The sequence below is a fragment of the Maylandia zebra genome, linkage group LG5, assembly GCF_041146795.1.
Source record: "Maylandia zebra isolate NMK-2024a linkage group LG5, Mzebra_GT3a, whole genome shotgun sequence".
Classification (NCBI taxonomy): domain Eukaryota; kingdom Metazoa; phylum Chordata; class Actinopteri; order Cichliformes; family Cichlidae; genus Maylandia; species Maylandia zebra.
In genome coordinates, this window is record NC_135171.1 from 29,440,112 (window position 1) to 29,463,652 (window position 23,541).

Consider the following 23,541-nt stretch of genomic DNA (forward strand, 5'->3'; position numbering starts at 1 on the left):
TTTGCTTTTAATCATTATCCAAATCATTTTTCTTTGAAGCCCAGTGCAGGGATTGTTAAATAGAGAAACAAAAGCAGGTGAGTGTTTGATTATGCGGCAGGTGAGGCGCTTTTGATTTGGGGTTTTTTTCCCCCTCTTTAGACTCGTCAGTGTCACAATACAGCCTTGTAAGGAGGACCCTTCTGTATAAACCTCAGCAGAATTGCACTGCTGCCCGAAACACACACACACAACCCACTCCCACTCCCTCCCCCCAACCCGCCACTCCCCCCAATCCCAGCTCAATATCGATTTTGCCATCAAACAAGGGCTCTTGGTGGCAAGGTGGAGGAAAAACTAAGCAATCACAGTGTTTGTTGAAAATAAATGGACAGTTTAATAACCTTTGTTTGTTTGTTTTTGTTTAAAGTGGAATAAAACCAGCCATTTTTTGCCAGTACACTAAGAAAAGCCAAAACAGAAGGAATGGACAACTATATAAATGCATTAACTCGCTAGAGAGAGGAGTGGGGGTCAGGAGGGAAGGGACTGAGATGTTAGGAAGGAGGAAGTGAGGGGAAGAGTGGAATGAAGAAAGAAAGATAAGAGGCGAATGTCGACTCTAGGAGACGTTAATTTATTTGGTGGTTCTGGATAAAAACCCTCCCCGCGTGCTATAAGACTAGACTGGCCAGTGGTTTTTAGTTGCTGGCCTGCAATGGAGTGCCGTGATCGAGGGAGGGTGACAGGGATGGATTAAATGGTGGGGGTGAAAGAGTAGTTTTCTGGGGGGGGTCCTCCTCTCATATCTGTTTTTAATATTTGTCTGAAGGGCAGGTACTATTCATGCTGTTGGTTATACAGAAGGGAAGTCGGGAGGCTGGGACTGAAAAAGTGGGACGAGGGAATGAACGGGTCGTTTATGTGTACGAAGAGGAGGAAGTAGAGAAGAAAGAGGAAGAGAGATAAAAGGAGGAGGAGGAAGAGGAAGAAGAGTGTGGGGATGGGTTAACAGTGAAGTGCGCTCTAGTTCTCTCCATCGCCGGCCTCACCCTCATCTCCCTGGTTTTCCGATGTCCACAGCTGCAGAGAGAGAGAGAAAGAGAGAGAGAGACATCTTTCAGTGTCGTCTTCCAGACTGCGAGGTACAAAAGAAGGTTTGAGCATCTTCAAACACTCAGCGTGAGCATCTCTAACAAGTGTTTCGTGATGCTGTCGAGATATTTTTGGTAGTCCATCTTCATCTGCTTTTATTTTCACCATTTCTCCTCCAGTCCAGTTCACTCCAACTCCACTTCCCAGAAAGCTTTTCAACAACCAGGAGTGAATATACTGCAGCAGAATAGCTGCTACATATAAATACACAGATCTGCAAGGGGGAAACGTACAAGTCCTGATTCGGTGCAGCTCAGGAGCAGGAATCTATTCAGTGCAATCTTTTTGTCATTATTACGGTTTTAGAAATCCCTGTGTCAAGCTCCCCTCATGATAATAACAGTTCAAGGGCAAAAACAGAGTCATAAAGAACAGCATTCTTTACTGAAGGCAAAAACATTTACTTCTGAGTTTTGTGGCTGCCAAGAATTGTTCTATTATTACACTTAATTGTAGCTTCTTGAAAGAACCACAGTATTAGGGCTCATTCAAGTACACTTGAGGTGCTTAAAAATGCACTAACACCAGCTGCAACGAGTTGATGACCAATTGATAATGAAAGAGCCACTCCCAAACTTAAAGGGTGACCTTTGAGGTGGTTTTCCCTTTGTGATAAATATAAATGGTGAATCTTCTCATTAAACATGGCCAGCGTTTCAAATAACGAAGTTTGGTATGTAAGAGTAATCCCTATAAAGAAAAAGCTCAGGCGCCAGGCTGCTATAAACACTCAGAGTTGTTCTCTTGGAGATCTGTACTGATGTCGAAGAGAGTGGATACCCGTTATCGGATCATCTGAGGCAGTGTTTCCCAACCACTTGAAAATGATGAGGTGTGCTGTGGAAGATTATTTGGTTCCACCTGATTAGTACTCTAAGCGATCAGCGTGAGTAACGGGCAGAACAATTACATTCTTCCTCTAGAGGGCAGTACAACGATCTGCTAAGGATACGTTCACACTGCAGGTCTTGATGCTCAATTCCGATTTTTTGATCAAATCCGATTTTTTTTGTCTGCTCGTTCACACTACAAATAAAATGCGACAGCAAACGTCCTCCAGTGTGAACGCTCAAAGCGGCCCGCATGCGCGAAAGAAGATGTAACACACAACGCGCTCTGTTTAGACCCAGAGCAAACAGTATTGTTTGACTGATGGCCCTTAATATAAAGACTTCGGACTTCACGTTTCCCAATTTTTGCTTAAGTTATTTTGTTATTTACATAATAATGTAAATAACCTAATAATGATCCTTATTGCTGTTTAAGAGAGGAGCGGTGCTTCAAAGGATAGTTGCAGATTTCTGTCAGAATCTGCAGATTATACAGTACAAATAAAATGTTCACGTTGTCTTCCCAACAGTTTCACTGACATCTACACTGGATGGCCAGGAAGCGTTCGTGATGTCTTCTCCAGTGCTGATAATTAGCGTCTGTCTTGTGTCAGTGATGTAAAAGACGGATTTAATGCAACTTGACCGTTCAAACAGCAGTCTCTTTCTAAAACATCGGATATGTATCGGATTCAGTACCACATACGAAAGTGACCCAAATCGGATTTGAAAATATCGGATTTGTGCCGTTCACACTGTCATAGCATGATCGGATATGGGTCGCATAGGGTCAAAAAAAAAAAAAAATCTGATTTGATGCGCTTTCGCCTCCAGTGTGAACGTAGCCTAAGTGGGTTGCCAACTGCCAGCAAAACAAGACGACGGAGAACAAATGACATAATAGTCATGCTGTGAACGCAGCGCTTAACAGCAACAGATAAATATTTGAAAAGAGAAAGTACCCGGGTCCTGGAGGAAATTTAGCCCAGATGAAGGCCATAGCCTGAGTAGTGGTCCACAAAACAAAACCAAAAAAAAAAAAAAAAAAAAAAAAAAAAAAAAAAAAAGGATACTGGGGACATGTCAAGCCAAGTCCACTATACCTGGTACACGGGGAAAATTATGAATATGCTTTCTGTGGCATCTTTGTTTGGTGGTGTACCGTGTGATTTTTGTAATGTCAAATATGTGCCGTGGCTTCAAAAGGTTGGGAAACACTGCTCTGAGGCACACATCTACATTTCACTGTGTGTTATACTTGTATAACTATGCATGTGACAAATAAAGAACCTTGAACCATCTCTGGCTAGTAACACAGAAGCTCACCTTCTGTTTGCATGGGGCAGACAATTGGAAAAACTTTAACTTAAAGAGAGGAGCTAAAGCAGCTTGTTTTAGACAGAAAATGAACTGAAGGTCTGAACCAGGGGTGTCGACCTCCAGGCCTTGAGGGCTGGTGTCCTGCAGGTTTTAGATCTCACCCTGGGTCAACACACCTGAATCAAATGATTAGTTCATTACCAGGCTTCTGGAGAACCTCAAGACATACTGAGGAGGTAATTTAGCTTTTTGAATCAGCCGTATTGGATCAAGGACACATCTAAAACCTGCAGGACACCAACCCTCGAGGCCTGGAGTTCGACAGCTGTGGTCTGAACCAAGGCCCAGTATTTAAGAAAAAATAAAATAAAATAAATAAATAACAGCTCAGATCAACATACATGACACCATTTGATTTTGTTTTCATATATATTTTGATCTCATCCTTATCGTTTATTTCTTTTATTTTTAACCCATTTCCTTCAATTGCAGATTTACAATTATTTTTGGATATTTCTGCAACTATTGAATCCTAAAAATAATCCTTTGAAATAAAAATTTGGTTGTACACTAACCAGCCACAATATTAAAGCCACAAAGTCTCATTTCCCACTAATCCTTGTTCTGGGAAAACCTTGGGTCCTGGCATTCATCTCAGAATGACGCTGATAGGCACTTACCCACCTAAATATTACTGCAGACCAAGCACACCTCTCATGGAAAGGGTACTCTGACAAGAGGAGGAGAAGGAGAAGAAGCAGCAAAAACTGCCCGAGGAACACGACAAAGAGAGAGTCCAGTTCCACTAAGCATCTTCAGGATGAACTAGAACAAACCCGGATCTACGGAGACCCCACCGCCCGACCCACAGGACCCAGAGGATAAGCTGCCAACCTCTCAGATACCGCAGGACAACCTCATGTCCATGTTCCAATGGTTCAGAGTTGTTTTAGTGGCACGAAGCAGCCCTAAACAATAGGTAGCAGGTAGTTTTAATGTTGTGGCTGATTGGTATATCACTTAAAACACAGAGTGGGCAGAAATGCCGGATTAGCGATGCACTGATCAGATACAAACACAAAAACTGGACCGGATATCTGTGATAGAGAGCCAATTCATCCAACCAGCTCTATGCTCCTCTATTTATCCTGTGGCTTGGTCTCATTTATTCATTTGCTCAATTTAAATTAAAAAAAAAAAAAAAAAAAAGACCAAACAAACAAAAACTTAGTAAATTTACTTGTTCAAGGGGAGCCTGGTTCCGTGTTAAAAATAAGAAGAGGTACAATCAATACCAGTGTTAATTATCCGTTTTCCTAACTGTGAGGAAGAGGCTGTAGCAGGCGATCCAGCCAGCGTATCAGATCGGAACTACAAACACTTGATTGGTGCATCCCTGGTAAGCGTGACTCTTATAAGTTTAAAAGAGAACAAGCAATGCTGTAGTATGTGTATTGTGCACACAAATATACTTCAGCATTTTTATTTGTGGATTCTAGACGGCCAAGCTTAAAGACTTAAATTTGCTGGCTGATGTGCAACAGTCAGCAATGTGTAAACGTTGCTGCATATGAATGAAAAACAATTCCACTCAACATATTCTTCTAATCATCAGTATCCTGCTGGCAGGTAGCATTAAATTAATGCAGCCTGTGAGTCTGTGATCATGGTAATATGATTAATCAGTCATCGACACTGTTGTTCTTCGCCATCGGATCCTGGCAGAAGAAAAGAGAGTAGAGCAAAACCTTGGCAAGTGGCTGCAAGCTGCATATCGGTGCTGTGTGCTCGGTTGTTGGCCAACACATAAAAAAAAAAAGTGAAACAGGATTTAATGGCAGCTGGAGTTGAAACACTGATGTGAACTCTGATTTGCATTCTTGAGCTTTAGCAGAGTTTTGTCCCAACCATACCCAACAGGAAACCCGATATAACAGTGTCTGTGAATCACATCGCATTTATGTTTTACACTCAACAATTGCAAGTTGTGCCACTCTCCTCTAAGAGACCTTTAATTATTTCTAATTCTAATCCTGAAACTCATCGAGTTTCAGTAACGACACCTGTTCACAGGTATACTCACAGTGAGGTTGTCCCTTAGTAGCTGCATGATCAGCGTGCTGTCTTTGTACGAGTCCTCGTTCAAGGTGTCGAGCTCGGCGATTGCCTCATCGAAAGCCTGCAGGGAGAAGTTCACTGGTTAATTTCCTTCTGAAAACTTGTTTTCACTGAGACAAGCTTAAAAAACAAAACAAAAAACCCCCCAAAAAAAACATGTATGAGTTACAGCTATATGAAAGATATAGCATATCCAAATTGAGGACAGCTCTTTAATATTAGCTCCAATAAATCGCACTGGACCAAATTGAACTTGACTCAACGGTGTTTCATGGACAGGTGTGAGCCATTTCTCTGATGCTTCTTTGATCCATTAAGCAAGTAAAACATCTGCAGTTGCCAATTGTGATATTTGGAAGCTGTTGCTATGAACCAGCAGCTGTCAAAATAAACAAATCCACTGAAAGATAGCTGGGACACAAATGTAAAGAAACTGATCACAACCATGGTGGATGATCACAGGATCGTTTCAATCATTTCAATAGCAAAAAACACCTTTCATACCAAAAAGCCAACTATAGAAAACTCTCCAGAAGGTAGACATTTCATTATCCCAGTCAAAAAAATAAGGAAAAGACCACAAAGGAGAAAATACAGAGGTTTGTAGACCATTGCCCTGTAGAGTACAGGAAGCACACACCCAGCCGCAGATATCATGGACGAGTGGTTGTTTTTGTTATTTAAAGTTCACTTGAAGTCTGCTGTGGGCGTCTGCATGGAGCCTCATGCTCAGCGTTTGATTAAATTGTGTCAGTCCGACCCAAGCAAACCTAAAAAAGCCAGGCAAGTTCTGGAAGAGTGCAGACGAGTGAAGCAGAGATAACCTGTACCACAGGCGGAAAGAGAAGAATCCACATTCTGAACGATCGCACACTTGGACGCTAGACCTTCTGCTCAGATTCAGCCCAATGCAGCAAAGTTTGACTGTTGTGTGCTAAGCAATACACAATGGGTGGACAATGACCCAAAGCATACTTCAAAAGCAACTCAGGAGAAAGAAGGGGAATACTGTGTAAATGGCTGACTGAGAGTAAAGGCCCGAAAAGGATCATAAAAGAGGAAACCCAGTGCTGATGGAGTCATTGGTTCCATATTTTAGCCCCCAATTCTTCAACTGTGAATTAAATCAGCTGATAATCTGCATTTCAACTGCATCCTGATTATTAGTTTTCAAAATAACAGTGGTATATAGAGCAAAATTTGGTTTTAGCAGTAAATGGCTGTATTTGTCTGGGAGGAAGAGCTCAGGAGCTGGTGAGACTCCATGTGTCTTATGACTGTTAAATGACAGACTGTTCAGTGGAGGAAGGACCACCTGTCTAATCTGCATTTCAATAAAAACGGCAAAAATGCAAATTCAGCCATCGTACATGAGTAAATAAAGTGTTAAAGACCAACCTGCTTAGCCAAAGAGCAGGCCTGCTCGGGCGAGTTGAGGATTTCGTAGTAGAAGACGGAGAAGTTGAGGGCTAGGCCCAGCCGGATGGGGTGTGTTGGCTGCATTTCCTTCTTGCTGATGTCGAAGGCATCCTGGTAGGCCATCTGAGAGTTCTCCACCGTATCTTCACAACACAAATGACCAGTTATCACGTGCTGTGTGAAAAGGTAAACAATCTTTCCCATTTAAATATATCAGAGGTTCGTTCAGACTACTTACTCTTCTTTGAGTCCCCAGAGGCCACCTCTGACAGGTATCTAAAGTAGTCTCCTTTCATTTTGAGGTAGAACACCTTGCTCTCCGCTTGAGATGCGTTGGGAATGAGGAATTTGTCGAGCAGGCTCTGAAACAGACAGATGACAAGTTTTTTTTCCATTTTGCACTTAGACATTACAGGTTGAGTATTACATAAAGACACACGAGTGGAAAGTAAACAAACACCTTGAACACAGAGGGTTTTGCTAATATTTCTCAGTCTATTTGCATTACGGCCTTTGCTAAAGCCAAACATGTGATGAATACAAACACCATTACCAACAGCTAAAGAGTAAACACCCGAACCTCAATTACGCTCATTTAATTGACTCTCCCATCCTACACATTTAAATAATGGATGGAGGCAGTCCTTTGGCAATCACTAACAGCATCAAGCTGCCAGACGCTTCTTTACACGTGCTTGTCGAATAGCTTTAGAAATTCACTACCCCCATCCACACCTTTCAAATGCAGGATTACTGGTAACTGTATCTGACCATTTCCTGATGGCTACCTGTGCTTCTGCTGATCCCACCATTCCAGGTGTGTGTGTAGATAGATTTTCTGTTGAAGACAGCTTCTCTTTTTAGTTAAAAATTACTGCTAATGTTTGAAAACTGTAAAGCCTTTAAAAAGTTTGACTTGTCTGAATACATCAAAAGGTCTACTTCTCTCAACACCCGTACTTTCGCTCATTTTTATCCAGTAGATTTATTTTAAGAACACTGCTATTCCTTAATATGCATGGTATATTACTGAGCTATGATGTTTTTCCCCACTAGCTGTCATATACTGTACTGCTACAAATGCGAATGTTCAAAGTGCTCAAAGTTTCCATGATGAGGTCAGTGTTTGGACAAGTAATCATGTGAGCCAAATGCTCAACTTCACTTCGGTTTTTTCCTCTCGCCTCTGTGTGATCTCAATAAAAGCGGCAATCTCCCACCCTCATACGATCGCCACCACTCTGGTAGTGAGTACAGAAGCCCCGCCCACCTGATGTTCAAACCTATTTATGAGGAGAAGCCAATCAGAATCAGGAGGAGGAGAGCTAGACCAGCTGGAGTCAAAAAGAAGAGGATGAAATGAGGGTAACACGGATGGGGATTATTTTGAGCTGGAAATCCTGCGAAGCCATTCTACTAAAGCATGAGAAAAAAAAGTGGAGCTAGATATGGGCATGGTGGGTGTAATTAATTGTGTTTTCTGTATTATCACATATATAAGACTCCTCTGTGCGAAAGAAATAAAGCCGTGTCCCAGTGCCTTGGGCCACCTGCTTATTAATGTGTTCTTTGTCTGAAAAGAAGAGAAAGCCAGGTTTGCTGCCGGGGTGACACCAACTTCAAGCATGTGTGTCACGGTTCATACCGCTGTTGCTGTCCTCATCTGATCGTTTAAAGAAGGGTTTTACTCTGACCATGTGATCAGCTCTCACTTTACCCCAGAGCCTCTTCCTCACTGAGGTCAGCTTTGTTTCAGTGATTACAATGATTCTGTTTTAATCTGCTGACTCCAGTAACCTGTCCTGGGAATGTCATGTAGACATGATATAGGGGCGGTAGCCATTTTAACTTTAGTCACTTGCACTCGGCGCTTTGACTTCTGAGCGAATACAGCGAGGAAATGCCTACATGTGATCCTGAGCTGATAACTTCGAGATGACAGAGCAACTAAAGAATGATTTGCCTCTTTTAAGTAGTTCCTGTAAAAGGAAAAAAAAAAGTCACAAAACTGAATTTAAAAAAAATAAATAAATAAGCTGATTTTCCAGTAAGTGTTTTTCTTCTGGCGCTCCAACTAAAACTGAGCAGTGACTGTGGATAAGTTCAGCATCAAAAACAAAATGAAGAACAACATGTAATTTTTGGCAAGCCTTTGGCTATTGATGACTTTGCACAAGGTTAGCGAGTGCTCCGTCTATTCCGCATTTCAAGTTTGCAGCACGCCCGTCCACTCCCCACAGCAGTTGCTAAATCAGGTTACCTACGTTTTATTTTAGCAACAAATACACCTAATTTTAAAATGCAGAATTCATCTTTCAGCTTACAACAAAACACTACTCTTGGAGAGCCAATATGATGCGATATGATGATCCACTGGTACGCTGTTCTAGGTCAGGGTTACTGACATATTTTTCCATCCCGTGGATGCATCAAAGCTCTCCCCTTCCAAGCTTCCTGCTGCTTTAAGGACAGCATGTCTCTACCCATCCTTTTCTCCCATCATTCCTACAGCACCACATCACTGCGGAGGCTTGAAGATGGTTTGACCTTGAAGATATTATTAGAAGTCTGCTCATGCGCTAAAAAATTTGAGCTGCTTTGACCTTGAGCAATTTATGTTCTAGCCTTGTCAGGACCTGACAGTGAGGCCTAAGTCATATTTATTGCTACAAGTGTTTAAAAACAAAAAACAACTGTAATTTCTCACAACACTTTAACAGCTCCTTTAAAGTGACACTTGAACAGCTGAGTAAGGCCTTTATTTATACAGGAAGCTTCACCGAAAGTACTTTCCAGTTGAGGCAAAAGTATTAACGTTCCAAGTGTTTGAAAATGAAAACAAATGAGGATACTTGAAGCCTATGAGGTCACTTCAGGTTCAGACACAATTACTGTATTTTCCTTCAGCCATCCTTTATCTGAAGTCTGCACTAACAATAAATTATGAGGTTGGAGTGTGATGGAAACATAACTCACTCTGGGCTGCTGAAACAACATCAGCAGTTGGCTTATACCCAGTATATTGGGTTGATTCTGTTTGGTACAATTTCACAGGTCACTTTTGTTATTATATGCACTTTGGTTGTTATAAATTATATTTAAGAAGTGGGACAAGCCGTAACTTGAAAAAAATAGATAAATTAATAAATGTTATTCCAGTTCGTTTGCCTAAAAAGTAAAAGATGCTGGGAGGAAACAAATCCCTCTGGTGTTACATCAGGAAGGGCATCCAGTGTAAAAACTGCCAAATCAAACATGTGGAGCTACCTGCTGGGAGCAGCCAAAAGTATCTTCTGTGTTTGCTCTTTTACAGGCACCATATGGACTGTCGTTCAACTGATTCACATCGTTCAGCTTGATGGTTTTGAACCAAAATGACCCAGAATTCGGTAATTGTATTCATTGACATTATCACGAGGAAGATTTCCTGCATATATACTAGGGGTGCAACGATACATGTATCGATATCGAACCGTTCAATACAGTGCTTTCAGTTCAGTACGCATATGTATCGAACAATACTAAAAAATTTTATTTATTTTATCAACTTTTCTTCTGACGATGCTGTCTGTGTTGAGAGCTCAGTGGATCTGCGTTCGACTTATCCGCCTAGGCTGCACTGTCGAGCGCAGATCCACTGAGCGCAGCACAAACTAGCAAGACAAGCTAAGCTCGTTGCAACATGGCAAATTGAACCTCCCCCACCCTCATTCAGATCTGGCGTTTGGAACTATTTTGGTCTTCGTGTGAAGTATGACCCTGAAGGTAAGCGCGCCATGGACAAAAGTAAAAGAGTATGTCGGATGTGCCACGCAATGCTCAATTACATTGGTGGGAACTACTGCGTTAGTGCAGTTTGCTGGTTAAGGTGTTGACGCCATCCAGCCCCACGCACGGGGCGATCCGCGGTAGCTCGTTAACGGAGATTTGCCGTGTTGTGGCGTTAACGTCATTTCAGATTAACGCTGACAGCACTAGTGGGAACACAACGAATATGACTGCACATTTACACCGACATCATCCTAGTGCAAAGACAAGCGGAAGCAGACAAAAACAACAAGCACGCACGCTACAAACTTTACCCGAGTCATTTAGACAGCCGTTAGCACATGATTCTCCTTATGGGGACCTGATATGTTTAATATGCTGCTGAGAATATACCCCAGAAGAAGCGTATAGTATAGCTTTTATTTTGGAAAGAGCCATTTCTCTGTAATAAACTCTCTTTTCCAAAGATGAGTGATTTCTCAATCAGATATTTATATTTGTTTCAGCAACATTACATTTAAAAACTGTACTTTTGAATTAAAATATATATTTATAATTTTAATAAATGACTAAAAAGGCATGAACATTTTTTGTATCGAAAAAAAATCGAACCGTGACACCAAAGTATCGAACCGAACCGTGAATTTTCTGTATCGTTGCACCCCTAACATATACAGGTAACTGCTGTATAAAAGCACACTTGCTCATTGGAAGAGTGACTCTACTGAAACGGGCAGTATTCAAGTGCACTAGTAGTGACACAGCATTACATCCAATGATACAGCATAAGTCAAATGTAAGCACAAAAGTAAGCAGTTAGTGTTTTCCCTGGAAATTTGAAGTATCACATAACTGTTTGAATATTTAGCTTGACGGAATTTTGCCTCAAGTGGCGAAACATTTCCTCCATACTTGGCAAAGTGTGGTGGTTTGCTGGAAGTGGTAAAAAGTACATGTAGTACCTTAAAAAAAAGCATCATCAGAAACTGATACACAACTCTTGCTTTTAGACATGCTTGGGCTTGTCTCGTCGTTGAACTCGAGGGACTGTAAACTCAAGGCATTGTTATAGCAATGATAGTGCTATATAGCCTTTTTATGTCACGTAAAAATTTGTACCGGTATTATCATGTACGATATGATGTGGCACAACCCTACAGCATTAAATTAGCACACTAATGACCTTCATTCTTGTCGTGAACGTTCATAAGGCATTTTACCACAATTACTTGCAAGTACTTTATCTGAGAAACACTTTGCATAGCTCCCTGGGATTGTGCAGGACCATGATGTCTTTGCGCAGTGGTCAAGAGTTTCAGAAGAAAGAAACACGCAGTAACTGATATGAAGCTGCCTGGCTAAACATTTATGCATAACTTTTTCACACAAGATCATAAAAATAATCTTGTGCAAGAACAAAGTCCATGTGAGATTCAAGAAGGGTGTCTAGTCAATGGGGTTACCGCTCAATATTAATTTGCTGGGAGTACGCACGGTTACTGTCACTGGGCACTGCAGTATTAACAGCACTGCTAAATGGGCAAGCTGTGTCATCTTAAGAACAATGGGGGGGTAATACACAGCTTAATCTGCCCACACCATCCCCCCTTTGGAGCACACGTGCGCGTGCACAGCTTCTTCTATAGAAAAGTGAACACAAATAAAATTAATCAAACGTGCCAAGTGGGGCAGCAAAGCAAAAAACCGAGAAGAAAATTAAAGCTTTGTTTGGCAGCTCTCTCAACAGCTGCCAGCTACGTTATTACCGGTACCATCTCCACAAGTAGCACCATATGACAGCCAGAAGGGATCAACTACAGTGTGCCTTCCTTCACCATCTTCTGCCTTCTCTTAAGTATTGCCGTTCCTTCTATCATCACAACCATCCATTTTCTCCTTTCTTTCACTGTTCCTTCACAACTCCTCGTCCCCCCCCCCTCCTCCTCTCTGCCCCACTCTTGTTCATACCAGCACGTCATTGCAGATTTCTTGAAGTTCACCCTCGATCTTCACGCGGTAATCACGGGCCATCTGCTGTTTCTTCTCGTTCCCCTCCGTCTTCTGCTCGATGCTGGAGATGACGCGCCAGGATGAACGGCGTGCCCCCACCTATTAGCAAAGACAATGCAAACCAGAAGGAGTCACATTAAAAAACAGCATCTTACTGCATCTGATCTACAACTAAATGAGAATGAATTTAAGTTTATCTAAGGTTTATTCGGGGCCACAATGCACCTTTGATTAAAGCATTACCATACATAACAGATGCCTGTGCATTTTCTTGATATGTTGGGTTTCAATCTGCACATTGTGGCGTGTTTTTGCTCTTCTGAAGAAGTGACTATCAGGCTGCAGCACAGGCTGATATCTGCACAGAGTATGCTGAATCTGAAGCAGATGCTGATTGCCCATCAACTGATGCGGGCATCTGAGTAACCATGATTAAAAATGCAAATATTCAGGGTTGATTTTGGATAGTTTTGGTACATAGTTGGACATCAACAGCTGCAACAAATCATCAGGGCACAAAGTCATTAATGTCATTCTAAAATGTTAGAAATCACAAGTCTTTTTAATCACAGCATCAAAACTGATGAGCTGAAATGAGATTACTGAAAATAAATTAGATGAATAATGCTAATAATACTGCTTTTTCTTTTTTGCTTTTCATTTCCATTTATCCCACCTTCATTGTCTTGTATCGTTTTATTAATTAATATCTTTTTTCCAAGTCTGTCACTGAATAACAGTTCACAAAATTAACTGCAAAACCAGACGAAACCCGTCTGAACTGCAGTGTTTTATTTCCTACGTCCGAACTAAACACATATATACTATCCACTTTGCTGCAGTTGCTGTTGAAGCAGGCAAAATCAACTGAACTGTGTACTACTTGGTGCAGGCAAGCTTTAAGAAAAACCCCAATGATAAACAGAGCGGCAGTGCAGGAAAGCCTCGGGCTGTTCTTACATAATTTGTGCTTCAAACTTCAAAATCTTTACAGAAAAAAAATAAAAACCACTAAATGTAAAATGCACAGCTAAGAACAGTCTTAGAGCTGAACGAGTTGGCATTTTAGTTACTGATTCGTGCCAAGATGGACTACACTATGGCTATGCTGAACTTCAAAAAATATTCGGCCACCCAAAACTTTTACAGTAAAGGTTTCCAAATAAATCTCTGAGAATGATTTAAAAACAGAGGACTGAAGGGAGGGACTCGTTTATAGCTGACATAGGTGCTATAAATGTATTGTTATCAATGAGCTGTGAAAGCGCTCTTTCTGCTTTTAAGATCATATGGGGTCAAAGAACACTTTCCTTGTATAATGTGCTGTGGTGACAAACTAAACATGAGAACAAAGAGACTCCTCTATAAAGTCATAACACAGAATTTTATGGTTCCTTTTGCAAAAGATGACAGATTTTTACTTCAAAAGAATTCATTAACACTACGAGTGTAATGTCTCCAGAAAATGATACAATCTGTCAAATTAATCCATTATTATCGGCATTTTAGTTTTGAATATCGCAGTTACAATCACAATTAATTTGGTCAGTACAGTATTTTGGTGATTACTCAACACCATATATCATATAACTTGGAAAGACCAAGGCTATTATTTGAACTGTGAGTCGTAGGAGAATAAATAACAAAAAAATAAATAAAAATTGAAATTTGAAGTGAACAAGCCTCATGGTCAGGAGTACATCTGGGCTTTTAGCTACAAACCTTTACTATCAAAAGATCAAATTTTGAAGAATTTTGACAAAATATTAATTTTCATTTTCACTGCAGAGCAGGAGCAGATCAAATATACTTGTAATCCAACAGTGTTGCCAGTGAAAACAAATCTCAGCATATACACTGTTAAATTCTCAATTTCCTATGCTTATCCAGCATAGATAAGTGATAAGGATAAAAAGGAAAACCATTAATCATTCCTATAGTCATCTAGCTTTTCATTGAAATCACAGGTCACCACTGATGATGGGCAGTGGCAGGTTTGCAACCTCTGTAATAATAAGGGGGATCCAAAAAAATAAAGCTATTTTTAAAGTGACATTTTCCTATCAATAATAAGAGCAAAATCATATCAACCTTTCAGTTAGCTGAATTTATAATAGTATACTCATTGTAAATGACCTCTCACGGCCCACCCGTAATACTTTCACAGCTCACCAGGGGACCGTGGCCGACACTTTGGGAGTCACGGATCTACAGGTTTGCGGGGAGAAGAAGAATATCAAAACGACCCACGCACAAATGATAAGACTGATAGCATACCACGTTCTTGTAGGCGACAGAGAGCAGGTTGCGCTCCTCGTTGCTGAGCTCTGCGCCCTGCTCTGTCACAGCCTTCATGGCAGCCGCCATGTCGTCATAGCGCTCGGCCTGCTCTGCCAGCTTGGCTTTCTGCACCAGGTCGCTCTTATCCATCTTTTAGACTGCAAGAAGAAGGAGACCAGAGTTAGGACTTCACCGCTGCAGCTCTTCATCTATGACCAGAAATGGGCAGCGAAACTATACAGAGATAGAGAGCTTGTGAGAAACAGGTGTGGAAATCAGCGCTTTTAATAAGAGCAGAACATATCGAAGAAGCTGAAAGAAATAGCAGATGTGATAGCTAGAATACTGCACTTGCAGGTGCCACTTTGCAAGAAAACAGGAACGTGTAAAAAGCTGGTCAACCCACTAGCAAAGAGAATCCACATCATCGCACTTAGCGCATCCTAACGTCACATACGAGAGTGTTGGATATACTGGCAAAGACTTAATAAAATGTCTCATAAAATGTCAAAACCTCAATTGCAGCGAAATGGCTGCTCCCCGTTATTTCATCCCCGAGGGCTGCTCTACTCTCCAGATGAATCTGTAGGTCTAAGTAGGCCACATCATCGCCTTTTATATCTACACCATCACACTTTGGATTTGCCACAATGAGCTTTAAGCACTTAACCATTACACATTTAAACTGCTAAGGAAAACACGACTACACCATCACGGCAACAATAAAATGTACAAACACATTTATACACAAAGCAGCCTTAGCTGCTACAGTTTTAGCTCCGTCAGCAGTTATCTACCAGAGGGAAATTCAAAACTACCTCTCTTTTCAGTTTTAGCATCCTTGGAGCTTACCTGACCTCTCACCTCGCTGTGAAAGAGGGTTTCCCTATGGAGGGCAAAGAAAATATGAGCTATGATAAATGCCACAAGCAGAGGACTTTTATTTACTGTACTTCTCTCACATTTCCCACCATAAATAAAACCAAATCTGAGATTTACAAGTTATTTTTTGACAGATCTGATGTCATTAACACATCATTAAAATGGTTTCAAATTCATTCTGAACCAAGTTCTAGTCTAATAAGAGAATTACTGTCATTAATTCAATATCAAAGATGAAAGCAGGCCACAAAAACAGACATCTGAATTTATTCGGTTATTCTGAGCTGTTTTCTGCTTAACACTGGCTTTTATGTCAACTGCTCAGATTTTAAATTAAAGAGCAGGTTGTAAAGTATCTTTAGATCTGGTGCCTATAAAACATTTTTAGCACTCACTTGGACTTTTTCATGTGTTTTTCCAACAATGACTCACTGAAGATACAATTAGGCCTTGCTGTCAACAATTCGGCCTGTCGAGTCGACTTCTAGTCGACACAGTTTTGGCACCGATTTCAGTCTGGAACTGTCGATCAACATTTCAAATCAGCACAGATCCTATTTCTCCCCAACATTCTCAAACTGTGGCATGTTTCTGTGGTTAGTAATTTTCTGGTAACTGCCACAGTTTATTCATCAGATAGAGATTACCATTCTAGGAGATTTGTTTTAAGTGTGCGTGGACATATTTTTGAATTCTTTCTTCTGGTCAAAAGCAATTCTCCCAAGACAGTTCCATTTCACGAGTAACACCCGTTTTTGTGCGGTAAAAAAGACATTCCTGTGTAAAGTAGCGCCAATGCTGGGTTGTTAGTGGGTTTCCATACACTAACTGTATGCTTCAAATACTTAACACAACAGCTCTGACTTTTTTTTTTGGACGGGGAGGGCATAGGATACCTTGTGCTTTGGGGGTGGTCCTGCTGGAAGACCCAATTCCTGTTTGTGGACAGATTTCCTCAGATTCCTCTGTTCCAATTGAAAACTCATTGTTCCATTAGGATTTAATTTAGCGGCCGCATCCTTCGGAGGCCGCATTTGTAGGCCAATTACATTACAGCGACGCGGCGAAGCCTGTCCAAATTCGAAGACTCCCCCAAATGCGTCCCCAGATTTGAAGGATGGGTCGGGTTTATCCTTCGTGGCCCAACCTATCCCAGAATTCATAGCACGGCTCAGCCAATTCCAGTTTTCAACAATGGCGGCAGCTGCTTAGTTTTAATATTACTCTTATTACTCTTTCTGGGTCACAAAATAAACTGTTAACATATTTTCAGGCGAGAATGTAGCTGTGCAAACTTCTGCTCGGTTTATCAAGACATCACATATTTGCAAAGGTGCTCCGACTTTTTCGGAGACGTCTGTTATCCACCAGCTCGATAGCTAGAGGCTCACTAGAGCCGGCGAGAACAGCGAACTCCCGGCACATCATTTTCAAACCCCCGAGGTCTTTCACTTCAGGTTAAACGTGATATATAAGTTGCTCAGATAATTTAAAAATGTTATTGTTTGGCTTTTTCAGAGTTTTATTTGTTCCTCAGTAAATTGGTTTGGCTGAGACTAACGTTACACAAGTTTTTACACAGCTGAATAAATGTCAAACAGAGAACTGATTAAACAGAAGTGTGAAATGATAGAGAATTTAGTCCAGTGTCCTGTCATTTTACATAGAAAGAACAGACGGCCGAGTTTATTAAACTTCGAGACAATCTGCAAATTTCATTAAAAGTTTAATAAACTATCATCTTGTCTTTATTTTTAGTTAGCACATACCTTAAACAGTTCAAGCTGTAAGCTAATGATAGTTATATAAGAGCAGATGCTGCTGGTGCAATAAGCTGTACGTTTTACGTCCAATAGACGCATGATCTGATTAGTCGACTAATCGCAAAAATAATAGGTGACTAGTCGACTATCAAAATAATCGTTTGTGGCAGCCCTACTTTTACAGGTTACGTTTTTATGTTCCTTCTTCTCTGTCTCTCAATAGTCAAAAAAAAAAAAAAAAAAACCTAAACAAAAAAAAGAAATAAAAAAAACAAGTCTTTGTGGTTCATCCACGGGGGCTTTAGCAAACTCTTAGACAGCAACAGAGCAGTTTTTGGGCAGAAGTAGCTTCCTCAATGCATCCCAATGAGGAAAAGTGCAAAGCATTGTTGTTCAGCTTTCTTCTGGTGAAGTCTTCTGGTGAACAAAACAAGACGACGACTTTGGTAGACTAGAAGCTAGTCTTTGTTCGTTTCTGACGTCTATTAAACTCAGTGTCTCATGCTCCTAACAATCAGAGTACTTCTAACGATGCTCGATTTCTTTTTATAATAATCTTATGGAATATATAAATATAAATCCTGGGTTTGAAAAAAAGCACCCAAAGATAAAGTTCCTTTAACCTGAATTCCTTCTAATGACCAGCAGGAGGCGACTGGTCCAGCTGCAAAAAGAAGTCCAGTTGTGTACACGCTCATGGGTAACTGACCTTTCAGCTCGCCAGATCAGTGACTTCAATAAAAACTTTCCCGATGAGTTTAGATTCTCAATCACTAGCTACAAGACCATTCTAAAACAGGATAATATCAATTTTGCAAATTACCATCCCCACTGGTGTCAAAAAGGAAGACAAGGCAGGGCACCTTAGAGCTCGCCTACCTTGTGATTCATGAAAAGGTCACGCAACCAATTTCACATCTACCCCTCGATCCCAAGATTTGGTTTCAAAAACGCTTAGCTCAAGGCTTCACTGACTGCTGGGTGACATCGAGGCTACATGCATCTTGTACGGGGAATTATATATCCTTCCAATAATATGTTGTGAAGATCAGACTTTGAAAGACGCTCATTACTGACGCAAAACTGGGCCCCCACACCTGGTTCAAACCTCATTGACTGAAAACATTTAACTCAGATTTAACCTTTAAATTAACCGCTATTCTCCAACAGGTTCACATAGTCACATACAAAAATATGTTGTTTAATTTTGAATCTTTCCTCCTTTGATAAATGCCTAGGTATAGTATTTCTCATTTATTTTAACTGGCTTTTTCTAGTTAGTTTTGAAATGTGTAACCAAAAGAAAAAAATAAATAAATTCTTGAGAATTCTTTGGCCATATATATGCAAATGTGTCCAAAAATGTCTATTAGCTTTAGAATTAAGCCATAAAATACAGACATTTTTGGTACAGTGATTTTAGCAGTTCTTCCAGTGGTACAAGGTATTATGTCATTTTGGTTTTTTCCCCAGCAGTGACTCTCACTTCTTCAGGCCAACCCTACTGCTGAACTGCGACTGGTAAAGCACATGACAATAGAGGACACTGTGTACACAGAAGCTATCTCAGCAATCTAAACAAGTAGCGCCTTCAAAGTTCCAGGTAGCCTGCCTTACTAGTTCTCTTTTCACATGAGGAATGACATTGTTTTAAGAACAGTGTGTTGTCACAGCAAAGGACACTTGAGGTTGTCTTCTACTAATAAGTATTTTCTTTATATAAAAAAAAAAAAAAAAAAAAAAAAAAAAAGCAGCAAGAAAGAAAGAAAATAACCCAGTTGGGGCAACATTCTGTGTACTTTTTTCAAATCTTAATCTATGATATTAAAAACATGTAACAGTTTACCTCACTGCCACCAGAGGGTGCTGAGGCATTTGTGGAAACAAATAGCCCTCTTTTACTTCTACATTTAAGTGGTTTAGTTGCTTTAACGCTTTCCCTAATTTAATTCACTCCGATCAATATGCAGATTTCTTTGCACACTCAGTCATTTTAATTGTTTATGTTTAAGAATAAGCACAAACAATTATGCATAAGGAAGCATTTTTGGTTTTTGTTAGCATTTTTTTTTGTTGAATGGAGCTCAGATTCCAGGAAAAAAAAATAATTAAAAATTAAAAAAAAAAAAAAAAAAAAAAAAAAAAGGTATTTTATGTTTATTAGTCAACCAAACAGTAAGTCAATTTGTTTCCTATTAAACTTACAAACTGTAATAAATAATAATATTTTAAAAAATGACTAGCGTGAGGCGCTAACACTTGTACTTTAGTTGTAAGCAATCATAACTGCCAGTCTGAAAATTGGTATTTGTTAATAAATGAAAGGCATCTGCCAAAAAACACACTTAAAGCCTAAATACAGTATCTAGGAAATGTATAATATAATCTATAGGGATGATTTAAAAGAAAATTCAATACCAGATTCTTATCTTTACAACAACTACTGTGAAAATATGAAAAGAATGAGTACCTCTAAACGTCACAGCAGGAGAGCGGACAAATCTAACAAACCTTCAGCTATTCATTCACAACTAAACGGCCACTCCTATTCTTCTGCTGAGTAATTAAAGGCCTCTTGACAGGGAGCGCACCAACAGCACGTATCGAGCGCCAATTCAAAGGCTAACAAGCAGAAATCAATTATCTGCTGATGCTGAGCACAGTTCCATTAGTTTTCCAAAAAAAAAAAAAAAAAAAAAAAAAAAAGTGAGACCATTATGATCATTATAAATTCAGAAACCCATTCAGTCCATTATCAGGACACTTGTTGAAGGAAAAATGTGATCCCTCTAGATTCACCAGCGTTTTGTCGAGGCTGACACATGGGTAATATAATTGTATAATTGTTTTACATTGGCAAATCCCACTTTAACCAACATCAGAATATATGACGACTGGTGTTTTAAGTGTGAAATCCATACAAAAAACTTTGAATGTTTTTAATAAAAATATGTATTCAAATGGCATTCAAAAGTTAAGCCAAAGGAGCTGCAACATTTTGCAGAGTGGGTCCTGACAGGGTTGCCGTATTAAGGCAAAACATAATAATCATGAATATTTGAGTTAACTATACTCTTACTATAATCTTAATTGTCTAATAGTTATTTATAACAGAAATCATTCATTTATAACAGGATTTGTGCAACTTTAAATATAATTATAATTTTTATAAAAAGGTTAACAATGTCAGGGACACAGGATCATCTCGTGGGAAGCTGAACACCAGTCACCTCCAGGCTGTAGTGTCTACACGCCTGAGATTGTACACAGGAAGAGGTAGCCAAGGCTGCAGTGGATTCTGAGGACTTTCATGGTTTGTGGAGCGACGGCGAGTTGAAGTCGATGACAAACCGACAATTCGATAGCATGCTGGCAAAAGCTTACAAGTTTAGAGAGTCAAACCCTGCATACAACAAAAGGTTCACCTGCACAAACGTTTTAGAACTTTCATATCATCTCGATGGTCACCCAAAGTCTTCTTGGCTGAATTTGATCTAAACAGTGATTTTAGGGTTTTAGGGTGGGGCAAAAAGCAAACAAGGTCAAACTTGTTTTTGATTTATAATAAAAGACAAAACAAGAGCCTCATAGCAGAAATTTTTTTTTTATCCTAATTATCACAAAACCAAAATCATAATTGATATATAAAACTGATGAATTAATGTTCATCACTGATGGTGGTCACAGAAACACATGATTTAGGTGGTGACAGTGTTTGGCAGGGTGAAGTCCCCCACCACCACCACCTATCATTACCAAATCTCCTATTCAGGTGCCAGATGCTGATGTACTTGTATTAACACGCACCACAGGAAAGCAACTTTATTTTTTTGATGAGACACCAGGACACAGACTGCAGTATTGGTTCCTGGCTATTATTTTGTTTAATGTGTTTCGAACATAATGCATATTAACAAAAGTAATGTTAACTTCATAATTCATCAAAATTTGATTCAAGACACCAGTTTTGCTCAGTGGTTTGAGCAGGCAACCATATCCCAGGACCCAGGTTCGTGTCCAATCCAAGACCCTTTGCTGATGTCTTCCTCCACTCCTGTTTAATCTTCACTGTACTCTCCAATAACACTGATAAAACTAAAATACTAATAGTAGAATTTAAGATATAACATTGAAATGATTTGATTCTGTTAAGAATGTAGGGTTCTGAAAACAACTTGGGTTTTGTAGCGATTGTCATGGGAACTGGATACAATGTCTGATATTATAGACATTTTATTAAAACCAATTAATTAAAAATAATATAAAAAATAGGACAATTTTTGTTCTTGTTTAGGAAGATGTGAGGATCATTTCTGTACCAGGTGTGTCAAACATGGTTCATTACTGTTTGATTGTGTGTAGAAACGATACTCCTACCTAACAAGGCGTGTCATTATTATAATTTTTTATATATACAAAGGATAGATATTATGTAATGGCTTGCATTACCTACAAACACTAAAACGGGGCTCCGCCTCAATTTAATTGCCAGGTCTATCGTGCATCGTAATTCACACAGCTGTGTTATGACATATTAGCACGAGTTAGCACTTAGCATTAGGTAAAATGCCGCTGGTCGCGATTACAAGCGCATTAATGACGCATTGCTTTACCGCCATAGCGAGCTACACATCGGCTTGACATTGATCCAACTCAGTCCAAGCTACAATCGTCTGGCACACGACCAACGTGCTTTGCATTTGCCGTGCTGTTATTGAACCACCTAGCTAAACAATTATCGTTAAAAAAATAAAAAATAAAAAAAATCGAGGGACACCATCTTCAGCTTTGGACCGACACACGCCCAACCGAGTAAAATCCATAATCTCGACAAAAAGAGTCTGACACGGACGTTTTTAAAAACGGCCTCGGGGCACGAATACTGAGGTAACAGCGCTGAGTCGGCCTGCTAGCAGTTACGCCCTCCTTGTCGCATTCCCCTGCGGAATTTTAAGATGGAGAGCTAGATTACCGCCAGCTAGCATGGAAGCTAAACAGTACGGCTGCTTACTGGCTTTAATGGTTAGCCTAGCCCGCTAAGGGGATCTGACCCAGTTCAGTCTGAACGCCGACGAGGTTACACCAAAACCGGTAGCCAAATAATCTACGTAGTTTAATGTTTAATTAGTTCTATGTCTTCACTATCCTAATCGAGCTACATAAAATCGAAAGATCTTGAAATTAAGTCGAATTTGAGGGGAGACTCCCAAGGAATATGGAGGGTGGGTTAGCTTCCATATCGTTTCACTACGGCATGACGGAGTTCGTTTAAAGACAATCCATAATCGCGATGTCTTTTCCAGTCCATGCTGCGAATAATGAGGCCAGATATTACGATCGTCATATGGCAGATAGCGTCTGCGGTTTAGTTTGTCGCTAGCCGCGGCGCCATGTAGCTAGCACTGACTGCTAAAATGTCTGAGCTCTCGCGACGGCTGGGGTTGCTAAGCTGTCAAAATGGCCAAACTTGGTGCCGCTTCCCCCCCTTTCACGGGACCGCGGATCGCGCATGCATCGATCTCATTCTGGGCCTTCAAAATTAAAGATCAGTGGTATAATAACTGCATAGAGAGCAGAGGCAACCGCTCATATGTGTTTTATGGATTATTTCTCGTTATCCGGCCACATTCTCGGCCTAAACCCTCGCCCCCAGCCCCAGACCACAATAGGCACCTTCCGCCGCAGAGGCAGGCAATGGGGCTACCACTCGGACTGCTCCTCTCCACGAAAGACTGTGTTTACACTGTCTATAAGACGATAATCGAGTAATATGCTGGTGAACTCACATTTAAGATGTACTAGGAATCCCGATTTTATTCTCTCAACGATGTGAGTTTGTCAAGCCGTCCTCCGCTCGCTGCTCAGGGTATTCAGGGCAGTACCACTTCCGCCTGCTCTGACACTTCCGCTTCCTCTTAACCCCACCCCTCCCCCCGCCAGTATCCACGGCAACCGCGCCAGGGGGTTTCCTAAGCATCTTGCGAGGGGCTTTGACGTCAGGAGGGCCATGGCAACCG

General features: G+C 40.5%; 1 protein-coding gene across 1 annotated transcript; it reads right to left on the bottom strand.

Moving 5' to 3' along the window:
• Positions 1–352: 352 nt before the first annotated feature.
• On the bottom strand, positions 353–23,450 carry ywhaba (tyrosine 3-monooxygenase/tryptophan 5-monooxygenase activation protein, beta polypeptide a). Its single transcript, XM_004548851.5, has 7 exons — positions 23,311–23,450; positions 14,877–15,037; positions 12,558–12,698; positions 7,060–7,183; positions 6,801–6,964; positions 5,368–5,463; positions 353–1,062 (listed from the first exon to the last, which is right to left on the bottom strand). Exons 2-7 carry the CDS (start codon positions 15,027–15,029, stop codon positions 1,006–1,008), a joined length of 735 nt encoding a protein of 244 aa, XP_004548908.1. The 5' UTR covers positions 15,030–15,037; positions 23,311–23,450; the 3' UTR covers positions 353–1,005.
• Between the last annotated feature and the right edge of the window lie 91 nt (positions 23,451–23,541).

Bases quoted from the DNA above. Each gene is read 5' to 3' on its own strand.
- ywhaba (XM_004548851.5), bottom strand. From the start codon at position 15,029: ATGGATAAGAGCGACCTGGTGCAGAAAGCCAAGCTGGCAGAGCAGGCC. The intron at 12,699-14,876 runs GTATGCTATCAG...CTTTGCTAATAG, and splicing joins CTGTCGCCTACAAGAACGTG to GTGGGGGCACGCCGTTCATC. The intron at 1,063-5,367 runs GTGAGTATACCT...CTCTCTCTGCAG, and splicing joins TACTAAGGGACAACCTCACT to CTGTGGACATCGGAAAACCA.